The sequence below is a fragment of the Halichoerus grypus genome, chromosome 3 (assembly GCF_964656455.1).
Source record: "Halichoerus grypus chromosome 3, mHalGry1.hap1.1, whole genome shotgun sequence".
Lineage (NCBI taxonomy): Eukaryota > Metazoa > Chordata > Mammalia > Carnivora > Phocidae > Halichoerus > Halichoerus grypus.
In genome coordinates this window covers 62,643,711-62,662,169 of record NC_135714.1, presented here as the reverse complement: position 1 = coordinate 62,662,169, position 18,459 = coordinate 62,643,711, and the positions used below count along the sequence as shown (strand labels likewise).

The window sequence follows — 18,459 nt, the reverse complement described above, 5'->3', positions numbered from 1 at the left end:
AAATGGAATCTTGGTGAAAATTTTTAGACTGTTTCAGTTATTTAAATAAGCAGTATAATTCAGTTGATAGACTTGGTTGCCCACAACATTCAACAATATTTACATGACCTATGAGAAAAATCTTATAGTAAAAGAAATTAATAGAATCTTTTAAACCAGCACATGCCAGGCAGTGAACAAAGTGCTTTACAGACAACTTATTTCAGTCTTACAATGACCTTAACAAAGTAGATTTTATTATTTCCATTAAAAAATGGAAGAAACTCGATTTCAGAGAAATTATTTGCTTACCATAACTCCACTACTAAGGACAGCCCAAGGATGTGAACCCACCCATTGTGTCTAAAATGCCCTGTGCTCTCTACCACATCACAATGCTTCACAGGATTCCATGCTAGTGTTTCTCGAAGAGAAGATACTGGATCAGCCACAGCAGCATCACCTGGGAACTTGTTAGAGATGCAAATTCTCAGGTCCCACCCCAGTCTTACTGAGTCAACAGGTCTGGGGCTAAGACTCAGGATCTTCGTTTTAACAAGCCCTCCAGATGATTCTAATGCATGCTCAAGTTTGAGAACCACTCTCTATTTCATTCTCAGCTGCCCAGAAAACCAAAGCAAAATGAGTAAACAAGTCACAGATTCTTTTATGGGAGGTGGAAGAAGAATTTGACGATGAGCTCATTGTTTCAGGAATGTTGGCATTTTTACAGACAGACAAAACTATTTGCGTGGCCTGCTTCGTTGCAGGCTTCCTTCCTTAACATTTAAACTACTAATCAGTGCTTGACTTCATCTGTTTGCACTAACCCTAACTCCCTAACAAAGTGTCATGCTAGTGTGGGACACAAATACTTAGCAAAGTTTTTATTTTTCCAAAAAATCACGTTTGATCAGATTTCCATCAGCATCCGGTAAACACTTTAAGTTGCTTTCCTTTTTTTCCAAACTTGACCTTCAGATGCCCCCAAAGGAACAATGATCCTGAAACCAGTTGGAAAATAAATTAAAGCAAGCAATCTCTAAATAAAGGGAGTGGGGAAACTAACAGGAGCTCTTGACATTAATCATTGTTGCTACTTGTGATGCCGGGGTGGCTCAGTCGGTTGAGCGTCCGACTATTGGTTTCGGCTCAGGTCATGATCTCAGGGTCATGACAGCAGGCCCTGCATCAGGCTCCCTGCTCAGTGTGGAGTCTGCTTGGGATTCTTTCCCGCTTCCTCTCCCTCTGCCTCTACTCCTCCCCCTGCTCTAAGTAAGTAAGTAAGTAAAATCTTTAAAAAAATTGTTGCTACTTACTGTGTGCCAAGTCTTGTGCTAAGCACGCTTCCTGCATTAGCTCATTCAATCCTCACAAAAGACTTGTAAGGCAGATGTAAAACCTCCTATTTACAGATGATAAAACTGATGCTTAAGTAACTTGCCCAAGTTCACACAGCCAGCAAGTGGTCAGTCTCATCAGCCTCTGCTTCTGATTACTAAGCTAGGCTGCATCTCATTTGAACCATCTTCATGTCAATAGTTTTCTCTGATCTTTTTTTTTCTTAAAGATTTTATTTATTTGAGAGAGAGAGAGAGAGAGACAGAAATAGCGGCAGAGAGCACGGGGGGGGGGGGGGGGAAGGGAGAAGCAGACGCCCCGCTGAGCAGGGAGCCCTGCGTGGGGCTCGCTCCCAGGACCCCGGGATCATGACCCAAGCCGAAGGCAGACGCTAACCGACTGAGCCCCCCCAGGCGCCCCTTTCTCTGATCTTCTAAAACTCTCCTTTGGAGATCATCAGAGCACCTGATGCCTTGAAGTCATTGGTGTGGCCAAGTGGGGGCCTGGTAAGCTGTCTGCTGCCACCTCCCCTCCCCTCTCCCCTTCCCCCTGCCGAGAGGCCGGTCTGTCCTTGACCATGAAAGCTGGTTGCACCCATTTTTTTCATGCAAAGTGTACTGGGTTTGCAAGAAGTTAAGCATTCATATTCAGAAGAATGAATGAAAGAGAAAAACACAAGGCGCCAATCCTGTTGACAGGAAGCATATTTAAAGCCCAATGCTTCAGAGCAAGAATAGCTGCTGCTATAGGTACATCTCAAGGGTGAGGTGAAGCCAAATCACGCATCACTTCATAAAGTCCTGCAGAGACCACAGCCAAAAACTAAGCTTTTAAATCAAAGCCTCATAGAAACTTCCAGGGCTCAGGAACTCTTGAAGAGCTGAGGAGAAATGATCACTCTCTGGTCAACGTCCAAACAGTCTGCTGGGTCTTGAGGGTTTATGATAGAAGGAAAAATGGAGTAGACTAAAAAAATAAATAAAAATAAAGAAATAAAGCAATCATAACTTGGAAGATGTGAGACTTCTCATTCCGTTTTTCTAGTAAAATGTGCTTTTCCAAACCAAAGAAAGCTTACTGTAAAAGGCCCTGAGGTGGAATAGGGTCAGAGGAGGCAAGTGTTAGGGGTTGAATTGTGTCCCTCCAAAAAGATATGTGGCAGGCCAAGCCCACAATGCTGCACACTGTGACCTTCTTTGGATATACGTTTATTGAAATGTACTTAGTTAAGCTGAGGTCATACTGGATGGAGTGGGCCCCGAATCCAACATGACAGGTGTCCTCAGGAGACAACCAGCTGAAGACAGAGACACACAGGAGGGGATGTGACCATGAAGGCAGAGATCGGGGCCGTGCAGCTGCGAGCCAGGGAACCCCAAAGATTGCCAGCAAACCACCAGAAGCTGGAAGAGGTGAGGAAGGACTCCCTTACAGGTTTCAGAGGAAGCATGGCCCTCCCACACCTGGCTTTCAGACCTCCAGCCTCCAGAACTGTCAGAGAATACATTTCTCTTGTTTTAAAACACCCAGTTTGTGGAACTCTGTTAAGGCAGCCCCAGAAAACAGCAGGTAAGGTGCTGGAGACAAGGACTGCTAACCACTCTGACCCTCCAGGGCAAACACGAGGGGCCTCAGATTCTCCCATAGGCTGGCAGGGCCCAGTGCAAACAGAAGGCGCCCCATCGCCACGGCCCGCAGGCTTCCCACCCAGGGGTAGCAAAGGGAAGCAGGGGTGGGGAAAGCAGAGACGGGTAGCCTCCAGTGCCTGACGGCAGTGAGGAAGTGAGTGACTTCATGGCTTCCTTTAAAGTGCTTCCGAGGGGCGCCTGGGTGGCTCAGTTGGTTAAGTGACTGCCTTTGGCTCAGGTCATGATCCCGGAGTCCTGGGATCGAGTCCCACATCGGGCTCCCGGCTCAGCGGGGAGCATGCTTCTCCCTCTGACCCTCTCCCCTCTCATGCTGTTTCTCTCTCGCTTGCTCTCTAATAAATAAATAAATAAATAAAAATCTTTAAAATAAATAAATAAATAAAGTGCTTCCGAGGGGTCCAGAGGCAATGTATGCATTTCTTCTTGTCTTGCTCGAATGAGAAAAGATCCATACTTGCCTTCCGTTCTTTTTTAAATATGATTTCATCAGGGAGCCTCAGAGCAAGAGCACTGGGATGTGGTAACAGAGGGTGTTGGGCCGGAGTAGGAGCTAAGTGTGATTCAGCAATTAGGGGAGGTAGGGACACACAAGCTATTTGCATTGGATCTTCCATGAAACACAGATTATAATCAGAAGAAACCCTGGCCTCTCAGAAGCCTGTGTCATGATCAACCCAGCCAGACTTCTGCCTTCTTTTGGCTCCTGGGCCCCATCCCTGGGGTTTCTATTTGCCACCCCAGCTTGTATTTATTCTCCTTTGTCAGCTCGTCCCCTTTGCCTGACTTCTACAGAACAGGTACTTCTAAAATGGAAAATCTCTTTTCTTTCCCTCTAATCATGCAAACAACTCTCACTTCTGTCAATCCAGCCCAGACTTCTATTCTGAACACTGGTCTTGTATATTCAATGTCTACTTGATGTATCCAAGTGTAGCACATTATCTATTATTTCCTCCCAAGCTGATTTCCTCCCCTATGTAACAATTCCATGATATTTACTTGTGCTTTACCCATATGTGCTCATTTAATCCTCAAAACCCACCCTACAAGGTCGGTACTATTCTGACCCCCACTTTAGGGGGAGAAGACACAGAGAGGTAAGATGTCTGTCCAAGGTTCCGTGGCTCATCTGCGGCACAGCCAGGAACCGAACCCAGGCGATCCGACGGCTTTCTGAGCTCCTCCCCAGTTTGACCTTCTTCCTCTAAATGGCACCAACCTCCACAAACTGGGAGTCTTGTTTGAGGCGTCTCTCTTTCCCTGCACATTCAATCCATCAGCAATCTCCCCATCCTCTTTGCCCCTGCTGTTGTCCAAGTCACCATCACCATTGCCCTGGACACGGACATCCGCAGCAGTCTCCTTTCCTACCATTGCCAGCCTCCAACCACCTCCCGCGCAGCAGCCAAGGGGTCTACGGCATTGGTCTGCACGGCCCTGGCCCCGCATGGCTTGGCCCAGCCTCCCTCTTTGCCCCCACCTGCAGCTACTCTCCCCTTTGTCCAGCACACTTCAGTTCTCAGCTGATGTATGTTGAATTCTTCCTCATCTTAATGCCTTTGTTCATGCTGTTCCCTCTATCTGGAATGTTCTTCTACCTTCACTCCTCTGCTTAAAGGCCATCTTCTCTGACAGGCCAGCCCTGGCCACTGGACCTGAGTGGGTCCTCTCCTGTTGGTCTTCATCTCAGCAGCCCTTCCCCACTTAGGGCCCTCAGCACTCGGTCTTATCTCTCACTGTTTATATCTGTGTCTCCCCACCTCCTCCAACATAAAATTCCAGGGGGTAGAGACCTTTTGTTTTACTACGGTATATCCAGCTCCAGCCCAGTACTCAGTCTTCAGCTAGGGCCTTAATAAACAACTGTGAATGAGTTTGCTGGAAGAAAATGGAAGGAAGACGGTGTGGAATTTCTCCAAGGCCTACATAAGACAATTGGCTGCTTGATGAAATTACTCCCTTCAAACATCAGTAGTCCAGAAATCAAAGTGACCATTGTATCCTGGGAGATGTGGACGAGGTTAGAAATATTTCGGTGGCCACTTTCAGCACCACAGGCTATTCCAGGTCTTTCAAAGCTGGTTCCAGAAGCCAGGGTGGAAGACTGGTGAACCAGAGATGTTTCCAGTGATTCCATTATGTCTTTCTTCCTGTCTCTCCAAGCACTCAGGGGTTCTCTGGCAGAGGCAGCAAACCTAACTATCTGGATTGGGTCTGAAACACCAGTCCTCCAGAAAGTCTTTATCAACACAAACTTCTTTCTCAGAAGAATTTTCATTATTTGTTTGAAGCAGATTATAAACAATTTATATTTATCTTCTTCTGAGTTATTTAGCACCAGTATCTGAGGATTACATTTTTCCTCCACAATCCAAGTCAGGTTTAGCTTAGCTAAGAGTTCTTGACCAAACTCTCTTCTTGGCCAAGAGCCACAAAGAGCTGAAAACTAGGGTGGCTATACTGGCCACATCCTGTTAGATGAAGTACGTTTCTGACTTCACCTTCTCGGGGAGACACCTCTGTCAAAGGGACCTGCTCTCTAACTGTGGAAGGTAAAGGGAACCTGGCTCACTGAACTGGGGAGTCGGGCATCATCCACATCTTCTGAAATGGGTACTTGGCTAGAGAATGGAGCTGGTTTGGCAGGATGTTGGGACTACAGTGGTGACACACTCTCCTCCCACGTCACTTCTATGGGATGGAAATCCACCCAGGAGGGACCGAGCCCAGGGACGTTTGCTGTTTGTAATATGACAGAAAGAACACTTCTTGCATCTGTGGCCACGGTCATTAATGCCCACATGACATGATGGCAATATGCATTATTTTATGAGTTTTGTGTAAGTGTGTGTTTGGGAAGTGACAATCCTCACAATAAGTTGCTAAGAATTCTTCCTAATGTAAAGTAAACCTACATAATGGGAACACCTTGTAGAGTTTATACAAAGGCTACTGGGATTATTAAGATTCTTTGTAGCCCTTGGAGGATCCCGAAAAAAGATGTGTAATACCTCCCTGATTCTCCTGGTCTCCCTCCTATCACCCCATGGGAGTTTTCTTATTGCTCTTCAAATACACCTTGCCTCAGGCTACGCCTGCTGTTCTCTCTGCCTGGATGCTCTTCCCCAAGATAGACTCCCAGCTCACTCCCTCACTCCATGTTGACTTCTGCTCACATATCTGAGCAGAAAATAACACTCCCCGTCACTGTCATTATCTAGCTCTGCTTTTCTCCAGAGTACTTTCAACTGACGTTATATATTATACATTTGTTTCTTTATTAGCCATCTTCCTTAATAAAATCAGAGGCATATAAGCTCCACGTTTTTTAAATTTCTCTTTCTCTGTATTTCCAGAGCCCAAAACAGTGTCTGGCACATAGTAGATCTTAGCAAATATTTGTTGAATGACTAAATGAATAAAAAATGCTTTCTTATTCTGAGTCTTGCTTTCTTTGATAATTCTCAAATGCCACTACCAGACTTTTCAGAGCTCCATGACACACCTCAGAAATCTGAGTAACGCATTCTTCAAACCTTTTGTAAATGCTGTTCAGACGGGGCTGTCACTACCTCTATTTAAACATGTTTCCGAAACCCAGGTGAAGTATTTAATCAAACACAAATGGTTAAAAATAAAAGGAGCAAAGATCTGATCATAGAGGAAGGGACAGACTTGAGGATTTTCTGCCCTTTTGACTTATTCTCTTTTATTTTGTGTTAAGACCCCTACATCTGTCTTAATCTTATTGCTCAGTACTCTAAAATACTTGCGTTTTCCCACAGCTCTGCATCCACCAAAACACAGGCATTCAAGAGAATCAAATTATACCTTCTCCCCTTCACATTCCTTGCTTTCAATCTAAAACTTTTTCTTTTCCTCTTTGCCTCTGATTTACCAGGCTTCTTCAGTAGCTACTCATTAGATCTGGCAAATTACACCTTTTAGTATGATTAAATGTGAAAGAGGGGCCCCACGCCTTCAATGGGTGAGTTGGGGTCAGGAAGTGGCAAAGGAGAGCTCTTTAATGCTTGGTCTATTCATTCCCGGGAAGCCTCTCTCTTCTCACTCAGATTAGACAGTTTCTTTCTAGACTCTGTCCTGAAACAAAGCTCTAATGTTTTGATTTGAAATCCAGGTCTTACCTGTTTTTCATTAACTTCCTGCAGAGGGCCATTTCTGCAGCTGCCAGTATTTATCTAAATACCGCTTCGGGAACATGGTTTAAAACACACACCAGACCGGGAGTTGCATCATGTTGAAGAGCACCTAATCAGGCACGATGCCCATTCTCCTCGGGATGTGAAAAGTCTAGCTCAGTGAAAACAATTATAGAGCCAGATCTTCCAGCCCTAAGATGCAGTAGACAAGGAGACCAGAGGAGAAATTTAACACGACCACATGCGTGTAACACAAGTGTTCTTCCCACACGTTTGCATGGTTAGGAAGAGCAAACACACCAGGAAAGAAAGGTCTGACGGGATGTTCCACCAAAGCAAGACATATGAACTGGACAGGGCTCTCACCAACTTCTTGTACCCAGGACCAATAGCATCATATGTCCAGGGCTGGTGTCATCCATGGAACAGAAGTGGAAAGGCATCATCTTCCCAAATGCTCTCTTCCATTAGCACATTGCACCTTTCCCGGGAGCCCTACTGCTGATGTCACTACTCTGTGTTACACAGCAGAAATGGGACCATTGTGTCCTCATGGGTCAAACTGCACCAGTCTTGTTTCCAGGAGAGAGAGGAAGGGTCAGGCAGGGAAGGAAAGTTATGCTCTCCTTTTCATCAAGAACACGTTTTCAGGGATTAATTTTTCCTATTAGCCAGTTTCCACCCTAGATAAGCTTTCCCCAACCTTTCCACTTTCAAGAATCCCTTTAAGTATTTCTTCTCCACGGACCCCGTGTTTTGAGTGATTCTATCTGCTAATTTGTATTTATTACAAAGCATTACTCATTTTCCCCTGTGTTACTTATTATTTAAGATAGGAACTTCCAAGCAGAGGTTCTGATCAGCACAAGGTAACCAGTGCCTGAGTGTTAATATCATTTTAGTAAAAAAATAAAGGAATATGATATTTCGGAAATTCTGTGCAGCCTCAGTGTGAGTTACGTATGTATGGTATGATAAAGAATATCTCTAGTCTTTTCCTGGGTTCCTGGCAGAGAGCGTCAAAACCATCAGAATTTCCTGATAGGAGTGTCTTTATTATGCTGCCGAGGTGACTCATGGTAGACCTCTGCATAGGTATAAGATGGGGATGATTGGCAGTTTGGGAGGGAAAGGAGACTGGAGATTAAGTTCAGTCCTGTGGCCAGTGACTTAATCAATCACGCCTATGTAATGAAATCCCAGTACAAACTCTGCATAGAGGCTCGGAGGAGCTCCTTGGCTGGTGGACACACGATGTGCAGGGAGGGTGATCCGTCCTGACTCCACGGGGACAGGACCTTTCCAGACCTTGCTCTATGTGTAGGTAGGCTTTATAATAAAACTCTAAGTGTAAATACAGCACTTTCAGCGAATTCTGTGAGTTGTTCTAGACAATTACTGAACGCAAGAGGGTCATGGAAATCCCCAACTGTATGGGTTGGAAGAGCAGGTGGCTCTGAGACTTGCAGCTGACGTTGGAAGTGAGGGCCGAGCTCTTAAACCTGTAGAGTTTAACTCCAGGTAGTTCGTGTCAGAATTGTACTGCAGTACACCCACTTGGAGTGGGAACACAGTATTCTGTGTCTTTAAACATATGGAAATATCCAAATCCACAGAACGTACAACACCAAGAATGAGCTGTAGGGTAAACTGTGGACTCTGGTGAGTATGATGAGTTAGTGCAGGTTCATCATTTGCAAGAAATGTACCACTCTGGTGGGGGATGCTGATAATGGGGGACCCTATGCATGTGTCTATAGAAAATCTCTGTACCTTTGCTTCATTCTGCTATGAACCTAAAACTGCTCTAAAAAAATACTGCAGGGACGCCTGGGTGGCTCAGTCAGTTAAGTGTCTGCCTTCGGCTCAGGTCATGATCCCAGGATCCTGGGATCGAGCCCCACATTGGGCTCTCTGCTCAGCGGGGAGCCTGCTTCTCCCTCTCACTTTGCCTGCCGCTCCCCCTGCTTGTGCTCTCTCTCTCTCAAATAAATAAATAAAATCTTAAAAATAAAATAAAAAAATACTGAAAATAGGAGTGGTCAGAAAGAATCTATTTGGGGAAAACCCATCTGTGTTCAGATGGCTCAGAGACAATCATTCCAATGGGGAGGAGAATCCTATTGATTTGTAATAAAATCAGGCCCAGGAGACAGGCAGAAACTCCTTTCCTAAAATAGCTAAAATAGCTGCAGGGATAATAATTAGCAAGGAATATGTTTTCTAAAAAAAAAAACATATTGAAATGATAATGATTACAACTAACATTTACTGACTGCTCACTACATGCCAGGCACGGTTAATGCATTTTATATGAACTGGGTTAATTCTCACAAGCACTAAATGATGCTGGTACTATTGTTCTACCCATTTTACAGGGGAGGTAATGGGGACAGCAGGAGACTAGGTAACTTGCTCCAGGTCATATTCAAGAGCCTGCCTTTTAAACAATTAGAGAGTTATGAAAAGAAGACCTGGGATTGTGGCTGGACTGTCCTCCTTCTGCTCCCAGGAGAGCCCAGTACAGCAGGTACTTGCTGCTTTAATTGTTTACCCTTTTGATGAACTCCTTCCAAAGCTTGTAGGCAACCTATTTATGTGGTTACATTTTTGGAAAACATCTTTTATCCCTTAGTTCCAGAGTGGCTCTCTGTTCCCCCTTCCTCATTTATAAAGTTGAGTTTGGAGTGGGGAAGGGAAAATGTACAGCCAGTTAGGATGTTCTAACAGTTCATAATGATTACGGTGATGACGAGTTTAGAAAAATTTTAGGAGGATAATAAAAATACTAACTTGAGGATTCAAACAAAAGGTCAAAGGAAGTTAGGAATTGACCAAGGAGCAAAGAGCCCAGAACATTTGCTTGAGAAAGCCAGCTCTGGGGAAGGCACATGTAGGAAAGATATTGTTATGGTATCTTAATAAAAAGTCACGTTCCCGCTCTTCCCGCCTCCGGCTGCCGTAGTGAGAGGGGCCGCCACCACGACCGCCCACCTGCACGGATGGCCGTCCGGAACGGCTCCAGCGTCGGGATCCAGAGGAACAAGCAGACATACAGCCCAGTCACCTGAAGGCTCGCAACTCCTTCCGCCACAACCGGCGGATTCAGCGTAAGACTGTGGCCCTGGAGCCCGCGGCCGATGGCAAAGGTGTAGTGGTGGTCAGGTAGCAGAGATCCGGCCACAGAAAACTTGCCACCTCCTACGTACGGACCACCATTCTTGTTAGAATGCCCAGGCCACCCTCAGCAGCATCAGGGGCACGATCCTCGAGAACAAGTACAGCCCAGATCTCCACATGACTGCCATTCACAGAGCCGAGCCTTCCTGCTCAGCCAGGAGCCTCTGATGGAGAAGAGGCTGTGGGCCCGCCCCACCAAGAGCTCCTGAGCACCTGCCCGCCACTTCCAAAGCAGTAAAGATATCAACCATACACACATATCATGTTCCTAAGACATTCTAATTTGTAGTTTGCCCGAGTGTTTGCTATGGATCTAAAGGCAACCTAAAAGGACCCTGGGTCCACAGTGCAAAGTGATAAGACATCAGGCCTTTCCATCAGGGGTTAAGTAGGAGAACACAACCCTGAACAGAGATATGCAACATTTCCAAAAAAAGGAAACAGTAATTCAACATAGACTGTTAACTCATCTGAAACAATGGGAGGGTTGCAACATATCTAGAATATAAAGACCTAGGAAACCAGCTATTGTTTCATCTGCAACGGAAATATACTAAAATAGCAACCAAAGTCTTCTCTCTTGATCATATCACTCCAATAAACTCATCATCCTCTAGTAACCACAAACTGATCTACAGTTCTGGAGAAAAGCATGGACTTGATTGCTTATTTGTGTTTAGGTGTGTATGTGCTTTTGTGTGTAAGAGGGAAAAAGAGAAAAGATAAAACTTAGTGATAAGAATATTTACAGAAATCTCAGGGTTTTTTTATTGTGGTAAAAAAAGCATAACATAAAGTTTGCCACATTAACCATTTTTAAGTGTACAACAGTTCAATAGTGGTGAAAATATTCACAGTATTGTGAAACAGATCTCCAGGACTTTTTCATTGTGCAGAACTGAAATTCTATACCCATGAAGCAGCAAATCCCCTTCAGCCCCTGGAAACCACAACTCTGTTTTCAGTCTCTATGAATTTGACTACTTTAGATGCCTCATATAAATGGAATCATAGTATTTTGTCTTTTACTACTGGTTTATTTCACTTAGCATAATGTTCTCACAGTTCATTCATGTTGTAGCATGTATCAGAATTCTCTTCCCTTTTAAGGTTGAATAATACTCCATTGTATGTCTATACAGGAGCCCCCGCCCACATCCACTGGGGATGCATGCCAAGACCCCCACTGAAACTGCAGATAGTACTGAATCCTATATACACTGTTTTTTTTTTTTCCTAAACATGCAGAGCTACGATAAAGTTTAATTCATAAACTAGGCACAGTAAGAGACTAACAACTTTGAAGGTGTCAGCTGACCAACTAATTGGAGAGCCTGACCTATGTCGATTTACTAATGGACTAGGACGAGAGGAGAATTTTCTTTTTTAACACCAGCATTTTGGAGAGATGCTTTTTTTTTTTTTTTTCCATCTGACTCTACTAAGTATCCATTAGCAATAATCACACCTCGGATAAACCTCATTGGCTAAGATACTGCCACTGTGCAAAGCTCTACTAAGTATCCATAATAGCAGGGGGAATTTTAGACCTGGAAAGAGGACAGCTTGGCCTCCTGGCCAGTGGTAAGGGAATAACCTGGGGCCAAGAAAACCTTGCAGCAGCACACCTCCCACAAACACCACCCATACCTTGGGCTGGTATATCTCCATACAAGTTATTCTTTAAGCCTTTCTGTCCCTCACTCAAGAAATGTAATGTATGTTCATCATTAACAAAAAAATTAGGGCATGGAAGGTGATGCACTGAAAAATAAATGTGCCCTTGCTCACAGTTCTGCCTTTCTAGAAAGTTTTCATGTAATATAGTCTTTATGTATATACATAAATATATGTAAATACATAAATATATATACATGTATATACATAAAGACCATATACATGTATATGTATATACATATACATATAAACTGTATTATGTGTGTGTGTGTGTGTGTGTATATATATATATATATATATACATTTTTTTTTTTTTTTTTTTTTACTTTCTTTTAAACAGAATCATCAGAGCCTGGGTGGCTCAGTCATTAAGCATCTGCTTCGGCTCAGGTCATGATCTCAGGGTCCTGGGATCGAGCCCTGTGTCAGGCTCCCTGCTCAGCAAGGAGTCTACTTCTCCCTCTGCCTCTGCCCCTCCCCTCGTTCATGCTCTCTCTCTCTCCAGAATAAATAAAAATCTTTAAAAAATTAAAAAAATAAACAGAATCATTCTCTACATACTATTCTGTAACTTGATTTTTTTCATTGATTAACATATCTTTGGACATTTTCTTATGTCAATATATAGGGAACTGACCCCCTTGTTCCCCACTTTTTTTTAACGACCACATAAAAATGGCTGTAAGCTGGGGGCACCTGGGTGGCACAGTCAGTTGAGCACCCGATTCTTGGTTTGGGCTCAGGTTGTGATCTCAGGGTCGTGAGACCCAGCCTGGTGTTGGGCTCCGTGCTCAGCACAGAGTCGACTTGGGACTTCCCCTCTCCCTCTGTCCCCCTCCTCAAATAAATAAATATTTAAAAAATGGCTGTAGGTTACAAATGAGTAATTTAATAATTTCATGCCCATTTATGCTGGCCATTTATGCTGTCTGCATATTTTCATTAATACAAATGAATGTCTTTAGGCCTATATTTTTTCAGCCTTATGCAAGTGTATCAATAAGATAAATACCCAGAAATGGAATAACTGGTTAAAGGGGGTGTGCATGTAAACATTGATAGATATCACCAAAATGCCATCCAAAAGTGTGTCAGGTTTTGTCTCCCATGATCAGAGTATGAGAGTGCTTGTCTTGCCCACAGACTCTGCAATACTGGTCTCATTATGTGTTTTTTTTTCAGCTCTACCAATTCTCCAGTAGAAATGGTTTCTCATGGTGTTATTCATGTTTCTTTATTTCCTAGTGAGTGATCACATCTTTTCATGTGTTTGTGGGACATTTGTAATTCTTTTCATGTCCTATTCATGTCTCTGACAAATTTCCATCAAGTTTTTTTTATTGATTTATTCAAGTAATTTTTATGTTAAGAAAATAAATTTTTTGTCTGATGTGCTCCAAATATTTTTTTCCCTGTGGGTTGTCTTCTGACTCTACTAATAGTGTTATTTTGTGGTCATAAATCATAAGTTTATATGTAGTTAAGTAGATCAGTATTTTTTTTTTTTTTTTAAAGATTTTATTTATTTATTTGACAGAGAGAGACATAGCGAGAGAGGGAACACAAGCAGGGGGAGTAGGAGAGGGAGAAGCAGGCTTCCCGCTGAGCAGGGAGCCCGATGTGGGGCTCGATCCCAGGGTCCTGGGATCACGACCTGAGCCGAAGGCAGACGCTTAACGACTGAGCCACCCAGGCGCCCCAAGTAGATCAGTATTTTTCTTTTAGGCTTTTGGTTTGTGTCATAGTTGTAACTGCTGTCCCTACTCCATGATTATTTTTAACATTCACCCATATTTTGTCTCTTTCATTTCAGATTTTATCCATCTGAAATGCATTTTAATGTAAGAAGGGGGAAGGAATATAGATTTACTTTTTTCCCAAATGGCTAGAAATTTTCCTAACATTATTTGTTGAATAAGCCATCTTTTCATGATATGAAATGTTATCCTTATCACATAATAAACTCCCAAATCACCTACTAAATTTACTCTGTTATTCACCTCTACTTTGGTGTCATCACAAATTATTTTAACTATGTACCTCTATGATACATGTTCATATTTTATTATTTTTAGATATCCCCTTGCTTTTTTGGCATGTTATATTTTCAAATGAACCTTTTATCAACTTCTTAATATTTTGACTTTTTGTATTTTGATTTGACTAAGATAAGTTACTGTATTGTGAAGGCTTGAGTTTTACTTACCCAGATAGAAGCCATGATATTCCACCTTTGCTTGAGTTGAGATCAGACGAACCTATTAAAAGAAAAAAATTACTAAACAGAATAAATCTGGGATTCCGAATACAATAATCTCAGAATAACCCTAATCTTTAATCCAGAAAATAGAAGTCAACATTCAAAGAGACCATCTCAGTAAGATGATGTGTCTCTAGCATCAAGTACCCTATTTGCTAAACAAACATTTACTGAGCACCCACTATGTACAAGGGACTGTGCTGGACCTGGGAAGGGGTCAAAACAAGAGAGAAAAAAAATCACTGTACTTAAGGGGTTTACAAATATGTTTCCTGGAAAGCAAATTCTTGACTCGTTTAAAAATCCAATAGAACTATGTTGATTACCGCGTTCTTTTAACCAGGATAGATACCATCCTAGGGAACAACAACAGAAAAAGAAATTGTCTCCCCGGACCCCATCCCCAAACAAATTTTAGCTGGCTTCAGTTGGATTCTTTGTGTTTGATTGTGATATCTTCATTTACATTTTACAAGGCTCCAAGCCTACAGCCTGTTATAAACACACATGCCTGCTCTTTGAGGAGGCAGTCCGGTTCCTGGTAGGGCCCAGAGGTAAAAAGGGCAATTCTTTGGTGGAGCCCTATTGGGAACCCAGGCACTTTTCCTATGTAGACATTATTCAAACATGCTGGCATATCTCCAGGGTTGATTTAGAAATGCAAGTCACTCCCACCAATCCTGGGAACAAAATATTCTAAAAATTCAACGATAGCCCCAGAACAAAGATCAGTAGGAAATTACACTAGTAGTCTCTGGAATTATTTAGCCTGATTTTCTCAGGCCCTCTGTAGCCTAGGGCAGTGGGCTTTCTAGTTACCACGTCTACCATTACATCCCTCCAGATAGACAGTGGATACAAGGTGTCACTAGTTCTCACTTTGCCTCTGAAAGCTCAATCTCCTTGAGCTTCCGTTTCCTCATCTGCAGAAAGGGAAGAGGAGGGCTGCTGAAATCATATGTATAATAATATCAGCTAGGATTCTGAGTTCTTACCATGTGCCAGGTCATATAAAAAGCACTAGAAGGTTAATTTCACAAGGCTTTTTGTCATATTAGTTCACTGGGGCATAGAAGGCACTAAAAAAAATACTGAATGAATGAAAGAATGATTTAATATAAGCCTCACAACAATCTAGGGAGCGAGGTGTCATTAAGAACATCTCCACTTTACATATAAAGAAGCTGGGGCACAGAGAAGGTACAATAATGTTTTAGCCACACAGCAAGTAAGTGTCCCCCTACAGAATCTGGACAGTCACACTCCAAAGGTATGAAGTTAACTCCCATGCTCTGCCTTACCCAAGGGCCTGCCCCATACATTGTCACAGCTGATGCGCAATATGTGTTGATCCAGTATAATTTGTAAATTATTAACAATTATTATTGATTTAAATGTTAAGAAGAAATCACTCCACAGTGGGGGCCAAATGACCTTACAACAGAACTTTAAACATCCTTTTCAGAAAGGGATTCGAGCATCTACATCATTTTCTTTACTTCATCCTCCCTCCCTATTTCTCAACAGATGGCTCTCTACACGACCACTACAGCTCTGAGAACAAGATTCTGGGTGTCTTTACATCTTTAAACTCCCTTTCTCGTCAGTCTGTCGCTTTCTGCCTTCATGAAGCCAGTGGGGATATCTTTGGAGAAAAACGTTTAAATGAGTTACATTTTTTATGATGTTGATAAAACAAGTTGTAAATATAGCTCTCCCCAAGGGCAGAGTCTTGCTGTCTGTGCAGAACACAAATCCTGGGGCAGAATTTCTGTCCAGCAGTGTAACTCCTTATCAGCAGCCAGAGGGGCCTACAGCGGACCCGGGCCTCTGGGACCCTGCACAAACCAGTTTCCTATATATGGTCATTTGCAATCAAGGACTCAGATTCCCCACCTGCTGACTCAAATGCCAGTGGGATGAATCATGAGTCGTGGCTGCCACTCTGTTGCAATCAAAGAAAAGGTGAGTCTTTTCTAAGGAAAAGCCAACTTCTCAGATTCCCAACGCTCAGTATCTAAATACACTTTTCTTCTACCACCAAAAAAAAAAAAAAAAAAAAAATTAAACGAAATAAAATAAATGATCTCCCTTAAGAGGAGCAAATGCTCACAAGGATGAGTGGGGTGCCAAGTCCTCCGAAGGAGCTCGAGCCAGCCCCTCCTGATTCGCCAGGGACCCAAAGGACAGTTGTGACTCCCTGCTCTGTTTCTGTCCCCAAGACGTTTAGGGCTGGGGAGGCTGAGATGGCCAGCTGGTTCCCTAAAAGTGAAGGGTCTCGGGCCGGACAGCGGGGTGTCAGTCTGCGCCCCGCCCTCACCATAGCTGGGTGACCCTCCCAGGGCGCACTACGTTTGCTCCTCTGGGCCTCAGTTTCCTCCATTCTGAAATGGGGGACGTGGACTCTCTGCCGCCGAACCCCCGCGGCCCGCTGGTCTGCGGCGTGGGCCGCGCTCCCGGGGAAGTGGGCCCGGTGCCCGCCACCGCTCTCAGCCGCCCGGCAGCCGCGGGCGACTCGCCGCGAGGCCGATCTTACCTGCAGTGCGCCCGAGGGACCTGGCGTGCGGGAGAACGGCGAGAGAGAGAGTGCACCCCGGCCGCCGCCGCTCCGCGCCGGCTGGGCCCGCGCCCGCGACCGCACCCTTCCTCCCGCCCCTCCCCCGGCCTCCCGGCTCCACCTGACCCGCGCCCGGGGCCCTGGGAAAGGCAAGCCGCGCCCCTCGGCCGCCGGGGCTCCACGGCTGTACCCTCGCGCCGCAGCCCTCCGCTTTCCGGGGGGTGCAAAAGTAAATGCTTTGTGCCAGGCACAGTTCTAAAGTCCTTACGAGGAGGCCCTCATTTAAATCTTGCAACAGCCCTATACGGTAGATACAGGTTTCTCGGGTATCCGAAAGTAGAGTTCCTGGGAAGCCTTTCCTAAGCTGAAATGGCGTGAAGTGAAGAAAAGATCACCATTAATTTATATGGAAAAAAACTTTTGGGCATTCCCAGACCACACCCGCCCCCGCCCCCCCCCAAATAACCTCTCTTAGGCTTTTCTGATACTTTAGACACATCTTGCCAGCAGATGGAAAAATACATCAAAATACAGCACAGGTGCTCATAGATCCAGTCCTCAGCTATGGTGACTTGATGCTGAGATGCTCAGTGTCATCCTGGGGAAAGGAGGGCGCCCACCATCCTGGGTGGCTCAGTCGGTTCAGCGTCTGCCTTCGGCTCAGGTCATGATCCCGGGGTCCTGGGATCTAGTCCTGCACACATCAGGCTCCGTGCTCCGCGGGGAGTCTGCTACTCTCTCTGCCCCTCCCCCGAGCTTGTGCGCGTGCAATTTATTTATTTTAATAAATAAATAAAATCTTAAAAAAAAATCCTGGGGGAAGGAGCTTGGGGGGCGCTCTGGCTAGAGGTGTCTGCTCCCTTTATAATGAATGCCTGCTGCTAAACAAACGCCCAAGACTTTTCGATTTTGCCTTTTTTCCTTTCTTCTTTCAGTTGGCAAAAGCAGGTACTAATAATGTAGGTATTTAGTGACAGCGAAGAAGCCTAACAGGCACTTTGGAAAGTCGGGGGATACCTGTACTGTGATTACCCACATTTTATAAATGAGGAAACCTAGACAGAGAGATTAAGTAACTTCAGCAAAGTCACACAAGGAGGAAATGGCAGAACTAGATTTTTGAACCCAGGTAGTTTTGTTGTTCCTCTGCTAAGTTCATTGGCTCTCTAGTAAGAGGATAGGAACCACAGACTTGGGGAGATAATAAGGTGGGAGGGCATTCTCAGCACCTGGAACAATAAAACAATTGAAGGAGGCTAAAAACCAAAGCCCTGGTTGTATTCAGGGAATTGTGAGCAGTTGTGTGTTGAAGGATGTAGTAGAGAATGATAGAAGCTACCATTTATTGGGTATCAGGCATTGGACTCAGTACCTGATTGCATTCCCTCTTTTATCTTCAAGGCAACCCTAGGAGGTACTATTCTTCTCAGAATTTGCAGCAGAGGAAACAAGCTTAGAAAGGTCAAGTGATTTATCCAAAGCCACTTGAGTAAAAAGTGCCACAACTGGGACTCGGCACTGGCCTCAGCCCTTAGGTACCTTTCCTCTGGGCAGGGCTGGATCTTGAATGACACACTGCGGGTATTGGGGCATAATTTAGCAGTAGTAGGGAAGTACTGAAAGTGTTTGAGGGAGACTGGCAGACAGATCTAATTC

At 44.2% G+C, this 18,459-nt stretch overlaps 1 protein-coding gene and 2 pseudogenes across 1 annotated transcript in view; 1 reads left to right on the top strand and 2 right to left on the bottom strand.

Moving 5' to 3' along the window:
• ANXA3 (annexin A3) overlaps positions 1 to 16,924 on the bottom strand; it is a 52,197-nt gene extending 35,273 nt beyond the window's left edge. Inside the window, exons 1-2 of the mRNA XM_036104732.2 lie at positions 16,783 to 16,924; positions 14,193 to 14,244 (exon numbers count right to left, since the gene is read on the bottom strand). Of these exons, the coding sequence (XP_035960625.1) occupies positions 14,193 to 14,207 (15 nt within the window). The 5' untranslated portion in view covers positions 14,208 to 14,244; positions 16,783 to 16,924. The remainder of the gene's footprint in view (positions 1 to 14,192; positions 14,245 to 16,782) is intronic.
• LOC118543597 (large ribosomal subunit protein eL28 pseudogene) lies at positions 10,132 to 10,555 on the top strand (annotated as a pseudogene).
• On the bottom strand, positions 11,749 to 11,822 carry LOC118543599 (U4 spliceosomal RNA; annotated as a pseudogene).
• Positions 16,925 to 18,459: the final 1,535 nt, after the last annotated feature.